The sequence below is a fragment of the Sinocyclocheilus rhinocerous genome, unplaced genomic scaffold, assembly GCF_001515625.1.
Source record: "Sinocyclocheilus rhinocerous isolate Xijiao unplaced genomic scaffold, SAMN03320098_v1.1 scaffold3207, whole genome shotgun sequence".
NCBI lineage: Eukaryota > Metazoa > Chordata > Actinopteri > Cypriniformes > Cyprinidae > Sinocyclocheilus > Sinocyclocheilus rhinocerous.
The window spans coordinates 176,788-194,135 of record NW_015626452.1 but is presented as its reverse complement, the minus strand read 5'-3'; the positions used below and the strand labels follow the sequence as shown (position 1 = coordinate 194,135).

The 17,348-nt window shown below is 40.7% G+C and overlaps 1 protein-coding gene across 1 annotated transcript in view; it reads left to right on the top strand.

Annotated features, from left to right (window-relative positions):
• Nucleotides 1–1,527: 1,527 nt before the first annotated feature.
• Nucleotides 1,528–17,348, top strand: part of LOC107715699 (Kruppel-like factor 13) — a 21,333-nt gene continuing 5,512 nt past the window's right edge. Inside the window, exon 1 of the mRNA XM_016521875.1 lies at nt 1,528–2,304. Within this exon, the coding sequence (XP_016377361.1) occupies nt 1,851–2,304 (454 nt within the window). The 5' untranslated portion in view covers nt 1,528–1,850. The remainder of the gene's footprint in view (nt 2,305–17,348) is intronic.

Here is a 17,348-nt window from a genome sequence, read left to right as displayed (position 1 = left end):
AGGCAAATCAGTGCATCTTGTGATGTATTATGGAATAATTATGCTCAAAAAATGTAAGGTGTATCTTATACAGTGTGTCTATACATTTACAGAATCACATATAAAGAGCTAGGCTAATTGTATATATATTAAATATTATTAATATTAAATATTATAAATGTATATGTTCATATAAATGTCAAATTAATAAATATTAAATTAAAATATAATAATACAAAACACAATAATTGTGTTATAAATACATTATTTTTATATAACTTATCTGTTTAGGTTGCATTTTCTTCCATTTGAGTTTTGAGGCAGCCATCTTGTGAAATTATGCTGTGGTAGGATTTGCCTCAGAAACACTGCATGAAATGCAAGAACACCCAGTTATCGTGGTGGTGAAAGAATATGTAAAGTAATACAACCAGATGGCTCTCTGAATGCCATGTAGCCTTGCTCTCAATGAACACTTGGAACTTTCCAGAGAAGTCTATTGTGAATAGGACTGAAAGAGAGTACATGCTTTCCCACAGGAGAATAGTGCATCGTTAGAGCTGAAGTGGTGGGCTTCAGCCCTTTCTTTCCTCCTCTGCTGCTTTCACATGAAAAAGATTAAGTAACTTTTGAAACACTGATCTCGATTTTCACCCCCACAGTCTGCTTGTGAAATGCAGTAATATGAATATATTTTCCAGTCTGGGATTCTGTGCCTGTGCGTTATTTATTTTGAAATGTTTTGTCACTTCCAGGCCCTTGGAGTCTTTGACTGAATGAAGCCAACTGTATACATATTTTACAGTATTGTTTCCATTCTATATTATTTCCATTCAATGGGGGCTATTGCGGCAACACACATTAAGTGAGAGCTATTATAGCGACCACTGCTTTGTCATACAGTAAATTATATGAAATAATGTTGATTTTTCCAACCTAAATGAGTGCCACTTATAAAGGGAAATTATATTGAAGTTATAGTGAACTCTGTGGCCAAAAAAAGTTATTTAAAAAAAAGTTATATAATCCAGTATACAAAGATAAGGAATGAAATGAAATCAATAAATAAATAAACATTTTCAGGTCAACTTTATATGCAAATATTATGCTGATAATATATATTTGCAATTAATAATAAAACATTCTGAATAGAAGCATTATCACTGAGTCTCTGACTGTAGCCTACATTACAAATCCTGTTAAATTACAATAATAAAAAATATAGGATTGGAGTCATTACAAAAATGCTTCGAGTGAGTGGGTGAGGGGTGAAATCTTTAGCAATTTTACCATTACTTTACCGTGTAAATTAATATTACTTGAAAAATTAACTCAATTCTCACACCTACCAATGCGTGTCTTATATATGCATTTAGGTTCTAAGTGAAGTTTCTTTTATACTTTCTAAAAAGTTTGGTGGGGGGCAAGTAAGGTAGTGCACTCCGGGACGCGTCGCCATCCAATGAGTGCGCGCCGGCTCGGTGACGTTGCCAAACGCTACCGGCCAACACGCCCCCAGCATGGATACAATCAGCTCTAATCGGCGCACAGCATACTGTCACGTTAACGCTGTGAAGGCTACAGCCACGATGGCAGTTTTGATACTCAATCCAGACAAGTTTTCAGAGCTCTCATCACCGGAAACTTATCTTTAAAGGACGAAAGCAGTCAGTGTGGCGCGCTCACGGCTCGATCTCGCATGATTTACATGCAGGATGTCAGTGTTGCTGAAAAGCCGGTAAGATAGTGCAAAGTGAGTTTGCTTACGAGAGCTGCCTATTCAGCATCACACAAAGGGATCTACCGAGTTCAATGGTCTACTGTCATTGGGTTTGAATGTCATAAAGAAACAACTTCTACTCTTCAACGAAATGGATCACTTCGCAGCAGAGTGCCTTGTGTCAATGTCCAGCCAAGCAATTGTCCACGGTCCAAAAGGGAATAGAGAGATCAAGCCCGAAACTGCGGCTGCACAGAGGAATGGAGAAGAAACCAAGGAGCCTTTGAAAGACAACTCATCTCTTTTTGTGGTGGCGAGAATTTTGGCGGATTTTAATCAACAGACCCCCACCAATTTTGCCGAGCAGGCAAAAATAAAGGAGGAGAGCACGCCACCAACAGCAACCCTGACCAGAGATGATGGGAACTCTGCCACACCTACCACCACCATCACCGGCGACTCTGCTCTTAAACAAAGAAGCAAACGATCTAGGGGTCGAATTGAACAAGAACCCCCACAGAAAAAGCACAAATGCCACTATTCAGGTTGTGAAAAAGTTTATGGCAAATCGTCCCATCTCAAAGCCCACCTAAGGACACACACAGGTCAGTTTCCATTCCTGCCAAGTGTATTGCCGTTTCGCAGATCCAATGTAAACATCGCGACATTTACGCGTTCGCACACTTTGGGCACATTGTGTTTGGCACAAGGTCAGGTTTTACGTGAAGGGACAACTGTTGTGTTGCAGTGATATTCTCTATTAAACATGCATTTACTCTAACTAGTCGTTTTAAAGGAAATAAATTGTTATTCGAGGTAAGTAGCATCGTAAATATTGGCACGCCCACTATGAGGAAGCAATATTATGGTAAACAGCAACAGTTCTTCACCCCACAGTGCCTCGCCTATACGAGCCAACTCAACACACATATGTCCAATAAACCAGTTTTCAGTTTCAAGTTCAAAGCACTTTATTGGCACGATTATTCTGCGTACAATGATGCCAGGGCATTAATCCACACAATAAAACGGTCAGAAATGATAATAATAATAAAACAAACTGGCAGGAATGTTAATAAAAGTAATAATAGTGACAACAATGTACCATAAAATAAACATTCAACAATACCAACAAAAAACTATTTACAACAGATGTGTGCGCGTGCTCATGCATACACACATATTTGTACTACATTCAATACCTTCTCACAAAAATCTGCTCGCAATTAAATTTAACACACAGCTGGCGCAAAAAGAGCCAGGCACCCCATGATGTAATCGCTCATAAAGTCTTGTAGGCTATAGTTTCAGGAGGCGATGTTGGCAGTTTGCGAAAAGTCACTGGCAATAGCGCGCGGCGCAGACAGCGAACGGCTTTTAAAGTCCAGAAACAGCGGGTTCGCGTACAATTTGGTTTTCTTTGCGTTAGTCCTTTAGATACATGCAAGGGGGTTCAAAAAAAAAGAATAAAAAAATGATTAAAAGATGGGGGTTGGTGAGACTTCTGCGGTTGCTTGTTTGGCTGTTAAGCTCTTTGTTGTGATGTGCCACACCCCCGTCGGACACACTGCCAGCTGATCTGGCCAGCAACAGACTCGACCAGCCGAGCGCTGAACCGCGCAGCGTACCCGCCCTCAGCGCAGACCTCGAGCCTTTATAATTGACGGTTAGGATGGAAAATACATTTAGAAAAGTAATTACACGTGTCTGCACCGCATTTTCACGCGTTGTGACGTGTATTGCCGCCGCTATCATTTTATTAATGCCGTTGTTGTCACTTCAGACAATAGATGGTCCTCCTGACAGGAAACCTGCACTAAATCGAAACGTTCTTGACACCTAAAGGCGTTGTAGCCTCAGATCAGAGATAAACCGCAGAAGTGTAAATTGTGTCAGGGTTTTCCGAAACACACCACTGGTTACTCAAAATGATGAATGTTCAGACAGTGCGATGTGTTTTATTGGGCTAAATGGATCAGATAGAGTTTCTGTAAGTCCTCTGGTGTCAAAGTGTGATGGTTAGATTGATGCACTCAGTTATTTATCATCATCTCTGCTTTATGAAATATAGACATTTAAGAATGTGTAGGCTAATTGTTGCTCATGTTGGTTGACCACAGTTATCTGAATATTAGGGAAGGATACATGTCTATAGCCTAGTTTTGAACATTCATTAATAGATATTAAGATAGATTGTATAATTAGGTTGGTTAAGGTTCAGCCATTGTGCAAAATGTATATCTTAGCATTCTAATTAAAACACTGCCACTATATATATGAAAACAATATGTAACAAAAATCTAAGTAAACTAGTCGTCCCCACTAATCCAGAACCCAACTAATCAACCATATTGACTCATCCCTTGTGGTTATGCTGTTCTGAAAATTTGATCTATACTTGCTTGTGATGACCTACCAGTTTAAACGGTCATCTTTGAAATTACAACATAGATAGCACATCTCATCAGTTAGAAAAAACAAAAACAGTCAGAATAATACAAAATGTACCATGCATAGCATATCTGGTGAGGCAGGACTACCCCAAAACCTCACCTTGACATCTAAAATAATACATACTGTATAGGCTATATAGTATGGGTTGACTGGGTTTTCGGTACAAGAGGCTTGTATGTAATATATAAATTTGAAGCTTTGATGTACTCAAGGTGGGCGTGTCGTCTACACGGTTGCTGTTCCTTTTAATTTTTTACTTCGTTTGATAATAGTTTGGGTCTTTTACAGTATATATAATGACATGTTTATGTCAGAACACACCACATACCACCCTGCATTCAGGCATATTGTTTTGTAAAACTCCAGCTTCAGTTGCGGTCCAGTGTATGGTGTTGATTATGTGTCTAGTTTTGTGTTGACATGTCAAAGTAAGTCAGATAAACAGCTCAATTCATCATTTGTGGTGAATTTGTTTATGGTGTGTATTTAAGACCTCCCTCACTTCCTGTCTTTCAGTTGGGCTGTTCACTAAATTGCAGACTTTAGATTGGGTTTCACTGTAGTCACCGGTCTGCGATCAGACCATGATTCGGTTAAACAATGAGTGTTCCATCTCATTTGTTTTGGTAATCAGAGAATGTGGGTCATTTGAGTTCAGCAGCCCAGGCTCAGCCAACCTGCTCAGTTCTGGGTACCTTTCTTAAGCACTCAGCAGATTTTCCATCAGTCTCTACCAATGGAGCAAAGAGAAGATGGATCTTTCTCCTAGCAACGCACTGCTTTTGAACTGAAGGGGGAACACAGAGTTATAAAAACAAACTTGTGGAGCCAAAAGTACTGAGGACCTCATTTGACTATAGCAAACGCCCTAAATTCCCTGCTGGTTCTGGTTTGCACCCTGCTTTGGATAATTTTTCTTAATCCAGCAGGAATTGGGCACAGAGAGTTACGTTCAGCCTTCTACTTAGACCGTAGTGTCGACGATGGAGTCATATACTGTAGCGGTAGGATAAAAGCTTAGGATCTAGGGCTTTCCTTCATGCGCAAAGATGCAGTCACGCTAGTCAAACTGCTTTCGTGAAAACGATTAGTAGTTTCTGATAAATGCAACAGGTCTTGATATGTTTCTTTTTTGATTTTTACTGCCTTGGCAACTTAGGGATAAAGTGTAAATAATTATTTATTTAATTTGTTCGCTAGACCTTTGCGGTGTTCTTGTGCTATTCCGTTGAGCGAGTAGTTCCAGGAGAAAGGGGGATGGCCCAAACCATCACAAGTGCAAGCTTGCTGGAAGATGAAGGTGTTTTATGATAGAGCTGAAGCAGATGTACTGTCATGATCAAACGGCACAGAAATTTTGCACAGGGCTCCGCTTTGAAATGCACTGCAGCAAATGCAGTTGTTTAAATGGCACTGAAAGGAACTTTAAACTTTGTACTTTTGAAGACTATACAATATTGCATTAGTATAGATAACTGTGGCAGTGCAAAGTCTTTTAAGTGTTATTTCCCTTCCCAAGAATTTGTTACTAGCTCACTTAACTTTGTAAAGCACTTGCTTGTGGACTGAAATTATCCTTTCCATCTCGCTAACTGTCTTATACCACATTCGTTTGCCAAGCCACCAATTTTAGGTTCTGGGTCTATTTGTAGCTCTGTTTTCTTTTTAAAGAAAGACTATGTATTGTAACACAGCAATTCTGGGGTAACCTGTGGTTACAGAGTGTCCCTCACTGAGCTAAGTCTGGTAAAATAACCTTCTTGTGACCTTTCGAGAGGACCTTTTCAGTTTAGCCTGACTGTACTGCCACTGCCTCTGTTCTCTGGGTGCATCCTGGACTTTAATCTCCACTTTGGGGCAGTCGTGGCCTAATGGATAGAGAGTCGGAGAATCGTAACCCAAAGGTCGCGGGTTCGAGTCTCAGGTCCGGCAGGAATTGTCGGTGGGAAGAGTGAATAACCAGTGCTCTCTCCACCTTCAATACCACGACTGAGGTGAGACCCTTGAGCAAGGCACCGAACCCCCCACTGCTCCCCGGGAGCTGCAGCAAAATGGCTGCCCACTGCTCTGGGTGTGTGTTCACTACTGTGTCTGTGCACTTGGATGGGTTAAATGCAGAGCACAAATTCAGAGTATGGGTCACCATACTTGGCCACACTTCACTTCACTTGTTGGGGTTTATAGTCATGTTAAGATTAGTTCATGGCCTAGGAGAGCATCAAGTATAATATTTGACTGATGTTTTATGGCTATGCACAGTCTCAAGGCAAAAAAGGAGGACACACAGGAAAGTTGGAGATGGTAGAAGTAAGGAAAAGATTCCAACTAGCATGTGGCTGGATAAGGAAGGGCTCATTAGTCATCCTTATAAACACAGATGGACAGATTCAGAGAGATGCTTGGTTTGCATTTGATGAGTTGTTAACTGTAATGGTGCACAATATGCTTGCAGAGGATAATTTATAACATTCTCATAACTTTATTTGGCCGCAGTTGACTTGTTACGAGAAAAGGAACCTGTGGTATGCATACATGCAAGATGAAATGGGTGTGGGGCCATCAGGGAACAAAAAAAAAAAAGATTTTCACAAACCTGCAAGTTTCGGTTTAGAAAGAGGAAGTGACATGGCTTGAGGAGACTGCCAAGGCCATGGCTGTGACGTATTCTGGCTGTTCATTATGCAGAAAAGACATGGTGTCCTTTCAGTGCATGTGAATTTCTCATAAGTGTAGTTCCTCTGATAGTGTTTTGCATGCAATACCTGACTTGAAAATGTTTTGCTCAAAGTGAAACTGATGTATTAGTACTTATACCTCTACAGCATTAGATTTCTACACATGTAAAGATTTAATATAATGCAATAAAGCATTGCTCGATTCAAGTTAAGTGCAATTTGTCGCATAATGTTGATTACCTCAAAATATAAATTCAACTCGTCCCTCATTTTATAAAAAAAAAAAAAAGAAATAAAAATCAAGGTTATGTGAGGTACGTACAATGGAAGTAAATCAGACCAGTTTTTAGAGGATTTAAAAGCACATACATAATTGTCTTCTGTTAAAAGTTGTGTTGAGCTGCAAATCTGTTTAAATCAAGTCATTTTAGGGTTTTACGGATTTAAGTGTTGTGTCATCATGGCAGCAAACTGCATGCAAGTTATGCAAAAGATTAGTAAGCTATTTTATTTCTCTTTATACGTTTCCTTCTGTATTATGCTTATGTCTTGTGGCTATACTATTGAAACAGGGAGTATTTTAATGTTTCTGAATTGGCCCCATTCACTCCTATTGAAAATTAATATTATGCCTCAAATGCTGTCGATTAAGCTTAACTTGTACTGAACCAAGTATATTTCCTTAACTAGCCTGCATTCGGTTAACTCCCTTTCCCATATAATCCTCTTTAAAGTTTTAAGGTATGGTATTCACCAGACTTGTGTTTGTTAGCATTCCCTTCCAATGCTTTTTGAAAGTCAAGGCTAAATGAAAAAGTTCATTAGGTTCACAAATTGCTTTCAATGGCAATGATCAGAATGGGTACATGTGGCCCCTGTGTTCTGGGTTAATCTCCCTCGCCCCATAATCTAATCAGCTCCCTGTACAACTCCATAATGTCATCTGGGCCCAGTTTCTTGACTCATTATCCTGATTGGGCTACTCAGGACCTATATCACTAGTCCTTGTACTCATGGGAATATCTCCAGGGAAGTGGAGGGGCATGTTACCACATCAAGCCACTAAGTACTTCAGAGAGTCTTGGATATTGATAGCACGCCTCAGATCACACTGTTGCATGATGTGCTGTGCAAGGAAGATAAAATGAGATCACCTCCAAGGCCTCAGAGGTTTTTGTAATCCTCCGCCGCATTGAGATGGTAAGTATGAGCAAGCGGAGCGGTGGGATGTAGAAGATGAGAGCGAATGCGGTACACAAATTGCTCATTGTGCTGAGTGGGTTGGTGAAGAGAAGGGGGACACAGCAGGTTGAGGGTCTAAGGTTACCAGACAACTTTGTCTGATCTCCTGCAAATATGAGGAGGCGGGGTTTCTCTCCAACCCGAAATGCTATGGAGAATAGGAGGACAGATTTTGTCACAAATTGATGAGCAAGATTGGCTAAAGCAGCTTTGTTGGGGGAAGGATCCTAAAAAGGACATTGTGCCACCAAAGTCAGGATGGGATTTTTACAAACTAACTAATTTTAATGAGATTGGTTCAAATTAAAACACTTAGTTTTGAATCCTAACTTAGCATGATGTAGTCCTATTGTCCACTTTGAGTATTATGAAATAGATGGTTATTGACCCACTATGGGTAGGGTAATAAGGTCATGCTGCCTCTGTGTGTGGCTAGTATGCATTAGCTTCAATCACCAGAAGCACCATATATACATACAAAGCCCATAATGGCATATTTCACAGTTGGTTAGCTTTTTTGTTTGGCCTGTGAACTATTATGTTCGTTACGTGACCCTTTGTATTGTCTTCAAGAGTCCCAGTAGTGTGCACAATGTAAATATGACATTGTTTTGCTACAGAATTTGGTGCATGGACAAAAACAGTGTACGTGGTCAAATGTTCTCACTCGAACAATAGATCCGACCATTGGTTCAAGTGTGCATTAAAGCAGCGAGTTTCTAGAACACCCTCCTCCCAGGTTTATAGCAAATACATGCAAAATTAAACCGACTCGTCAGCCATTTTTCTTTCCTCTGCACTGGGTTATTTACAGACGTGACATCCTGTGCAGTCATCCTGCCCGTGGTTCAGGTGGAACGTTTTAGAGGATGGGTGGGACTTGGGCACTCCTGCCCTGTACTGGGCACAGTGTAATGGCTGGGGTGGAGTGGGGCTGAGCTCAGTGTTAGGGTGATGGCTTCACAGCAGAGATTCTCCTTTCTCTGACTAAAACTATTTTCCGTTCCACACCCCTGGCCTGCTACTTTGTAACCGGAATATATGTTAGATGCCAAGAGTACATGGGCTTGGCTGACCCACTTGCCATTCAGGATATGCACCAGCTAGTTAATTGGGAATGATGTTAAGCAGGTATCTTACGAGTTTTATATGTGCCCCTGTGTTTGTTTGAGAGAAGATTAGTACAAACAGAAGTTAAAATATCTAGGTAATTGGGTAACAATTTTAGGTCAGGTTGTAAAATGCCATGTTATGACCCCTCCTCCCCCCCAAAAAAGTAATATTTGATTAAATTTTTTTTAAAAAACAAATTGACCCAAAATAGATTTAAAAAGTACATTTCTAGGAACCTGATACATATGTGACCCCAGCGAGTTTCTAGAACACCCTCCTCCCAGGTTTATAGCAAATACATGCAAAATTAAACCGACTCGTCAGCCATTTTTCTTTCCTCTGCACTGGGTTATTTACAGACGTGACATCCTGTGCAGTCATCCTGCCCGTGGTTCAGGTGGAACGTTTTAGAGGATGGGTGGGACTTGGGCACTCCTGCCCTGTACTGGGCACAGTGTAATGGCTGGGGTGGAGTGGGGCTGAGCTCAGTGTTAGGGTGATGGCTTCACAGCAGAGATTCTCCTTTCTCTGACTAAAACTATTTTCCGTTCCACACCCCTGGCCTGCTACTTTGTAACCGGAATATATGTTAGATGCCAAGAGTACATGGGCTTGGCTGACCCACTTGCCATTCAGGATATGCACCAGCTAGTTAATTGGGAATGATGTTAAGCAGGTATCTTACGAGTTTTATATGTGCCCCTGTGTTTGTTTGAGAGAAGATTAGTACAAACAGAAGTTAAAATATCTAGGTAATTGGGTAACAATTTTAGGTCAGGTTGTAAAATGCCATGTTATGACCCCTCCTCCCCCCCAAAAAAGTAATATTTGATTAAATTTTTAAAAAAAAACAAATTGACCCAAAATAGATTTAAAAATACATTTCTAGGAACCTGATACATATGTGACCCTGGACCACAAAACCAGACTTAAGTCGCTGGGGTATATTTGTAGCAGTAACCAAAAAAAAACATTGTATGGGTCAAAATTATCGATTTTTCTTTTATGCCAAAAATCATTAGGATATTAAGTAAAGATCATGTTCCATGAAGATATTTAGTAAATTTCCTACCGTAAGTATATCAAAACTTAATTTTTGATTAGTAAGATGCATTGCTAAGAACTTCATTTGAACAACTTTACAAGCGATTTTCTCAGTATTTTGATTTTTTTTGCACCCTCAGAGTCCAGATTTTCAAATAGTTATATCTCGGCCATACATCAATGGAAAGCTTATTTATTCAGCTTTCGGATGATGTATAAATCTCAATTAAAAAAAAGACCCTTATGACTGGTTTTGTGGTCCAGGGTCACATATGCTTTGACTAGTTGTGTACACTCTTCACACCATTTAACCAGTTATCTTTATGAATCAGTTCTATCCACTTAGCATGTTTCTTTTCTGATTTTTACTGTCAGCCTCCTGTGTGAGTGGTAGAAACCATGCTTTGGTGCATCTCTCTCTATCACTCAAATATGATAGGCTGAAGTGCTGAAGCCCCCTGGGTGTTTCATCATGCACTCATCCACCCTTTTGCAGTCATCCATCTCTCCTGAAGCAGCCCTTACTGACGGGAATACAGTTCTTTATTTTTCTTTCATATGAAGAAAAGCATACAGTTTTAGCTGCTAAAAATGCCAAAACACAACTCGTACTAGTTAACTCACCATAGATTTGGTATTGGAGTTGGTACCTTTCAAACTCTGCTGAACTTATGTATACTTTAGTTAGCTTTGGCAGAGTCTTATAAAAGCGAGTCTGTTCCTGCCTAACCATCCCCCCATTGCCCCGTGTCCTCTACGCCCACCCATAAGGGCGTAAGGTGACAGAACTGCTGAAGCGTTGTATAGTTTGAGCTCTTTTGCTTTCTTACATTTACTATGTATGGGTGTCGATTTCTCTGTGCAGGAAGAAGGGGATCTGGAGCTAGTGTGGAGCTTTATTTTCAGCTTCCTGAAGCATGAGCCGCTGGCTTAGGGTCTCACGCAAACTCTGTGTGGGGCACTAACACTGCAATTTGTGGGTGGGGATGTACTGTACGGAGAGGCATAAGTGTGGGGGTGGGTACAGGGTGGGATCCATGGTCAAAGCCCTCCATTGATGTAGGTCACTTGCTCAGCTGCATCTGCTGGCAATCTGATTTGGTGATTCTCTGCAATAGCAGAGCGTGTATTTGGGTTTTTGTGATGAGGATTGAGGGGTCAAACAAAAAGAAACGGAGAGAGGTTGTTTACTGCTGTCTGCCAGACCCTTGGTTTCCTTCCAGGCTTTTATATTGATATTAGCTCTTGCCAGTGAGATGTTTGACCCCTTACTGTCTAATAAATCTGTATGTGGAGGATCCGGGCCTGTGTGTTCTTCCAGGCGTGGCTGTGGGATGAAAAGGATCATTCAGTGGACAGTTATGGGGGAAGGGTTGGCTTGGCGGTTTTGAATAGAGAGGATCATACTGTCAGTGGTGTCATACTCATGGTAAACCTTCAGGAACTAAATATGTTCAAAGAATAGATCACACATTAATTAATGTTTAGATAATTTACTTACCCGTCTACCATGACCTTTCAAACCTGAATGCCTTTTGTTTATTTTGCAGAAAACAACAACAAAAAAGTTAGTCTAAAGTATGTTTCAACATTTTAAGTCAATGAAAGTCAGTCACACCCAAAATAACAGTGGACCCCACTGACTTTCATTGTATCGACAAATAAAGCACTGAGGCATTTCTGAAGGAAGAAAGAAATTCATACAGGTTTGCATCAACAATTTGAGATTAACTATCCCTTTAAGTTTTGCATCACTCAAGGATGTAAACAGAGCCTCAAAGAGCTTTGACTAATGTTTGAATGTTTATACATGGTTGACAATAGAGGAAGCTTGTTCAAGATCAGCCTTCATTAGCAATTTTTGTTAATAGCCATTTAATTTATACTCTTATGATAGTATAAAAATAAAATTTAGCTCAGTGTCCTGACATTTAGCTGGCTTTGTGTCTGTACATGAATGTCAGAGCTGTGGGTGACCCCACCCACCTGCCCTTGCCTGTTACCATTCACAGGCTTGTGGCTACAACTGTGTTAATGGAAAATGGGGTTAAAATAATTATGCTGTGTTGCAAAACAATCCTAGTGGCCCAGTTAGGTCAGGACCCACAGGAAGGTCCATTCCAAAGCTACAACAATGAGTAGGGCGATGCTGTGAGATGTGCTCTTTGTGAGGTGGGAAAATATAGAGGGGAGGGGACATAAATCTGCAGCAGTTGTGGCTGCTTCCTCTTCATATAATGTGTCTTAGACCGTGTGTGCACATGTGCTGTAGAGACTGGGAGGAGTGAGTTATGTCTACTAGGCTTGGAAGGCTTGATTGAAATGCCTGATGGTGAAGGCTCTTCCGTCAGACACAAGGCCAGTACTATTGTTCACATTTCTCAACAGCATTAAAATCCTGGGAGGAGAATGTGCAATTGAAAGGCAAGTGGTTTTTAGCATTTTTCATTGAAGACAATAGATGATGATAAATTAGACATAGTTGCCTTTGTCACAATGTCTCTGGACAAGTCTGTCCCAGTCCTAATCGTTGCACCTGACCTAGCCGTAATGTCTTTGTTACACCCACATCCATTAGCATTAATCCTCAATTTCTCAAAGTCGCTGTCACGAACAGAGTACTGAAAGCCTGATCTGACTCACCAAGACTCAATGTGGTTAGTCAACCTGGCACCCCCTCCCTCCATTGGCACATGCATATGTGTGGTGTACTTCAGTCTTTTTTGTTCCATTCCCACAGTTGTCTATAAATGCTGTGATCTGGGTCAAACCACCAGGAAAGTTTTCGCTCAGTCAGCAATCTGCTCACTAGATCTTGACGAGATTAATATGAAGTTGTGTCTAATGTAGATATGACTATAATGTTGACTATTTGTTAAAATGCCCACGACTATAACGTAAGTCCAAGCTATGTTTGTGCCAGACTTTGTGGTTTCTGGTCTCCATGGTGTGTTGCAGTCTCTGTGAACTCACTTCTTGGCAACCTCAGTTAGATGGAGGGCGTGACCTATATCTTCTCCCAACTCGGTTGCTGATGGGATTGCATACACTCCCAAAATTCCCTGCTCCTGTGGGGTAGTGATGAGATCATCTCGGCAAGCATCTCAGCCCTGGTGGAAAGGGGAAAGCTGAGTTGTTGGCAGAAATTCCCCAGTTTGCTGAGAGAAGCTAAGAACTCTCTCGCAGACAGTCTTGGAAACTTTGCGATTAAGAACCGGCCTGTCTGGGTCTCGTCATTAACATTGAGGGCTTGAGCTGGAAGACTTCTGCATGACCCACCAGGAATAAATTACAACCTGCTGGTAAGTGCTGCAACTACATTTGTGGTGCCATTTTGGAGATCAGGCTTGTTGTGGTTTTCCACAGATAACAAATCAGTGGTAGACCGGAGGCTAGGACACAGTGTGCCCCTGATTCAGAATGTCTGATCTAATTGGGATCACCATGGGCAACATCGGGATCTAATACATATTATATTGAAAGCATCATGTCTTGGTCTAGTTTACATCTGTATTTGTAGTATCGTTTTTGCTTTGCCTCTGGCTAAAGATAACTGAAGGCACATGTGTACTGTCTGTAAGATTCTTGGCCAAAAGCCTTGCAAAAACTAAATCTTTACGGTTGGAAATAGGCCTTTTATACTAATCGAAGATCAGTTTCCACTGTCCTATTCCTGGCCTTCATTACTGCAAGTCAAAATTAACAAATAGCACAGGGTTTCTACTATAAACTCCTGTCCTCCATTTTATGTGGGTATTGTGTGATGTCTGCAAGGGATATGTCGGTTTGGTATCTAGAGGATGAATTCAGTGTCTAATCCTAATTACCTAATTAAAACATCTTTTCAGTCGGAACTGTTTTCCGAATGACAGCAGCTGACGTTGGACTTGCAGACTATGCTAATTTCAAAGCATGTTCTAGGGCATCAAGTGTGTAGCTCTTGAGCAAGCCTAAAGAGTCCACTTTGAGCTCGTGGTTATAAAGGATTTGTAAGACCTCCTACTGGAGGTCCTTACTGCCTTTCTCACGTAGTGTCTGGCTGTCTCCATCCCTACCTACGTCTCCACCAGCGTAAGTGGCCTCACGGTTGAAGAAACCTGAGGAATTTTATCTCACCCACACAGAGATGCTGGTAGCTCTTGTTGGAACAGGTGAGCGACACCAAGTCTCCTGGATCAACATTCAGTCTGTACTTGTGTTGCTCAGATAGTGGCCCGATCAGATGTCTGTGGCATAGACTGTTCACCTCAAAAGGCCCTTTTCTCCTATTTCCTACAGATTCAAGGGAATCTGAAGTTGTTATTTCTTCGGGCCCTCTATGAAATGGAGTCATGGATTTGCGATGTGTTTTAGTACTTGAGAGAAGACATGACCAAAAGTTTATTTACTGACCCAGTGGCCCCAAAAGAGAACAGTTATGTAAGGCTGCTGTCTGTGACCTAATGGTATCGCCTCTGAAGGGAAACACTGTTGCTCGGCTACCTTCGCTATGGGATGTACTAGCAACTGTGATGTAACTGCTGCAAAGGGTAACTGGGTCACTGTGTTCGTTATCACAGAGGTCGAATCTAAAGCTCTCCTAATTACTGGCCCCTGTTGTGAAAAAGACTTGGGCACATGCAGGGCTGGTTGCACCACACCAAAGAGGGTGTAGCTAATCAGTGTGAAGACCGTGCCCATGCAACACAAACCACTTTTTAAAAAAATCTCCACAGGCAAGGGGAGGAGTAAAGTTTACATACATTTTGTTGTGGGTATTTGCATGAACAGTTTGACACTGTTGCAACATGGGTTACGGCCTCGCTATTGTTTTCCCAGAGGGACAAAAAGAGGAAGTGTCCTCAGTGTCCCTTTTGCATGGTTTTTGACGTGGTAGATAGAGCCACAGCAACTTCCATCTGTTATGAAACCGTTACACGCTGGACAGTGCGACCTTTTTACATATGCCTACGTCAGAGCCACGTCAAGAGCGCCCTCGTTGGTGATTATAATATTCCTGGAAACATGTCTCACTTGAACCATGTCAAACCATGCAAGCAGCAAATTTTAAGCACGGTAGTTGCAAATGTTCTTGTCTGTAGGGTAATGCTTTGTGTAACAGGTTCTTTTGAGCTTATATGCTAGCTGCCCAGTGCACTAACCTTTGCAGTGAACTGCAAACGGTGCAATTGTTGACAGAGTTTCCTGTAATAAAAACAAAGCTATAAATATTAGATGGGAAAGTATCAACTTAAAAAACCTACAATTGTTGACAACTAATTGAAATAAATAAGTTTAATTATAAGTACTAAAATGATTAAACTAAAAATGAAATAAAAACTATTTAAAGCTATATCTAAATAAAAAAATAAAAATAATCAAAATGCACATATAAAACTGCACTAAAATTTCAATTACTAAAGCTAAAAATTCAAATGAAACCCAAAAATATAAAAATAAAAGCTAGTTGAATATATTAATAAATACTAAAATGTACACTAGTATATAAATGATAATAAAATAACTGACTGCAAAGAGCAGAATTGGAGATTAATTTTGTTTTGCCTTTTTTGGTTTTATGTGTTGCTTTTCGAAACTGCTTTGCTCTCAGAAGATTTAGTCTAACACCATCATACTCATCTCTGTTATAACCTGTGAAATATTCAAAATATTGCTTCTCTTACCTTTGCTGTGAAGCTCCTCACCACTCATAACTCACACTTTACAACCTTGAGTTCCCACAGACTCTTTCTTGTATTAATTAGACTGTAATTTACAGGTTGGCTCCTGTCTTTGCTGAAGGGAGAATCTCAGACCATCCACCGCTCTGTCTCCATTCCTGCTACGCTAATGTTAGATCTTGTGTATTTATGTTTATATGCCACAATCATGACTAGATCCAGGAGGTTTAAAAAAGGTCAAACAAAATTGACCCCCCTCTCAGATTAGTTCTTGTGGGTGTGGCACATTTGAAGGTTAGTGGATTTAAATTGCGGCTTTGTATATTTACGGTATGTTTGGATCGACTTGAATATGTGTGTGGCAAATGAGTATCAGATGATGTGTTTTTGTACCAATGAGAGCGCTAAGAAGTTTTTTGCTTTACTTAGAGTGGGAGTGAGTGTTTGTGTGTGTGTGCGTGCGTAACTGTATATTTTTGTGCGTTTCGTCACGTGGGTGTGTGTGGGAGGATATATAATATGACAGATGCAAGTGAACCTACACAGACATTGTTGTGGACACAAAGCTCATTCACACACAGACTATATTTTCATGTGTGTGTGAAGGTTTTATTTGTTGACATATAACATAGTAAGTGTCTACGTGTGAGGTGCATATGTCATCACATTACTTTTTTGTATGTGTGTTGTTTCGAATGGTGGGACCAGGTCTGTCTGAAAGTGAGTGACAGGTTATAGATTTAGATGGGGGCAGTCTAGACTCTGCCTGGTGTTTCTCTCGCTTTTTCAATCTTTTATAGTAGGGGGAAGGGACCCCAGCAAAGCTGTCGTCCCACACATAAATTTGGCATCACGTATATGTTTCGTTTGAAGTTGTTTTCCATTGGGGCCTTTTGGGGAAACCACAAAACAAAGGCAGCAGCAAAAAGCTGTCTGGATCTCTGTGTACTTTGCCTGTTCTGTCTAATTTAACCAAGTAATGACTGAGATGTCTGACTTTTTTCTTTTCTGTTCTTTGCCTTTCAAAATTATGAAAAGTGCAGTCACAGAACCCTCACAATATTCAACGGTGGTTTTAAGACCTTTGTGGTGGTGCTGCTAAGGGAGGGAAAACTGCTGTTGAAAAGCTGGTAAAATGAGTAAAGCAAATCTCACATTTGTGGAGAAAGACAACCAAGGAAATGGAGCTAAAATACATGTTGTATCTGACACATGTGCACAAAGAAAGAGGGCGTTGGTACCGCATTTACTCGACTGTGAGGAAACCACACTGAGATATATAGTCCCATCTGGCTTTGGGTAGATTTGTGCCTAAGCCCACTTTTATTGCCTGAAGGGGAAGGGGTAGGGTATAATTTCCCATGCTTTTGGCTCACTTCTAGGTTCGCGTTTGAGTACAAGCTGGGGCAGGGTACCATAGTAAAGACCGTTAACTTGCCTAATTAAACTGGCTGTCTGGCT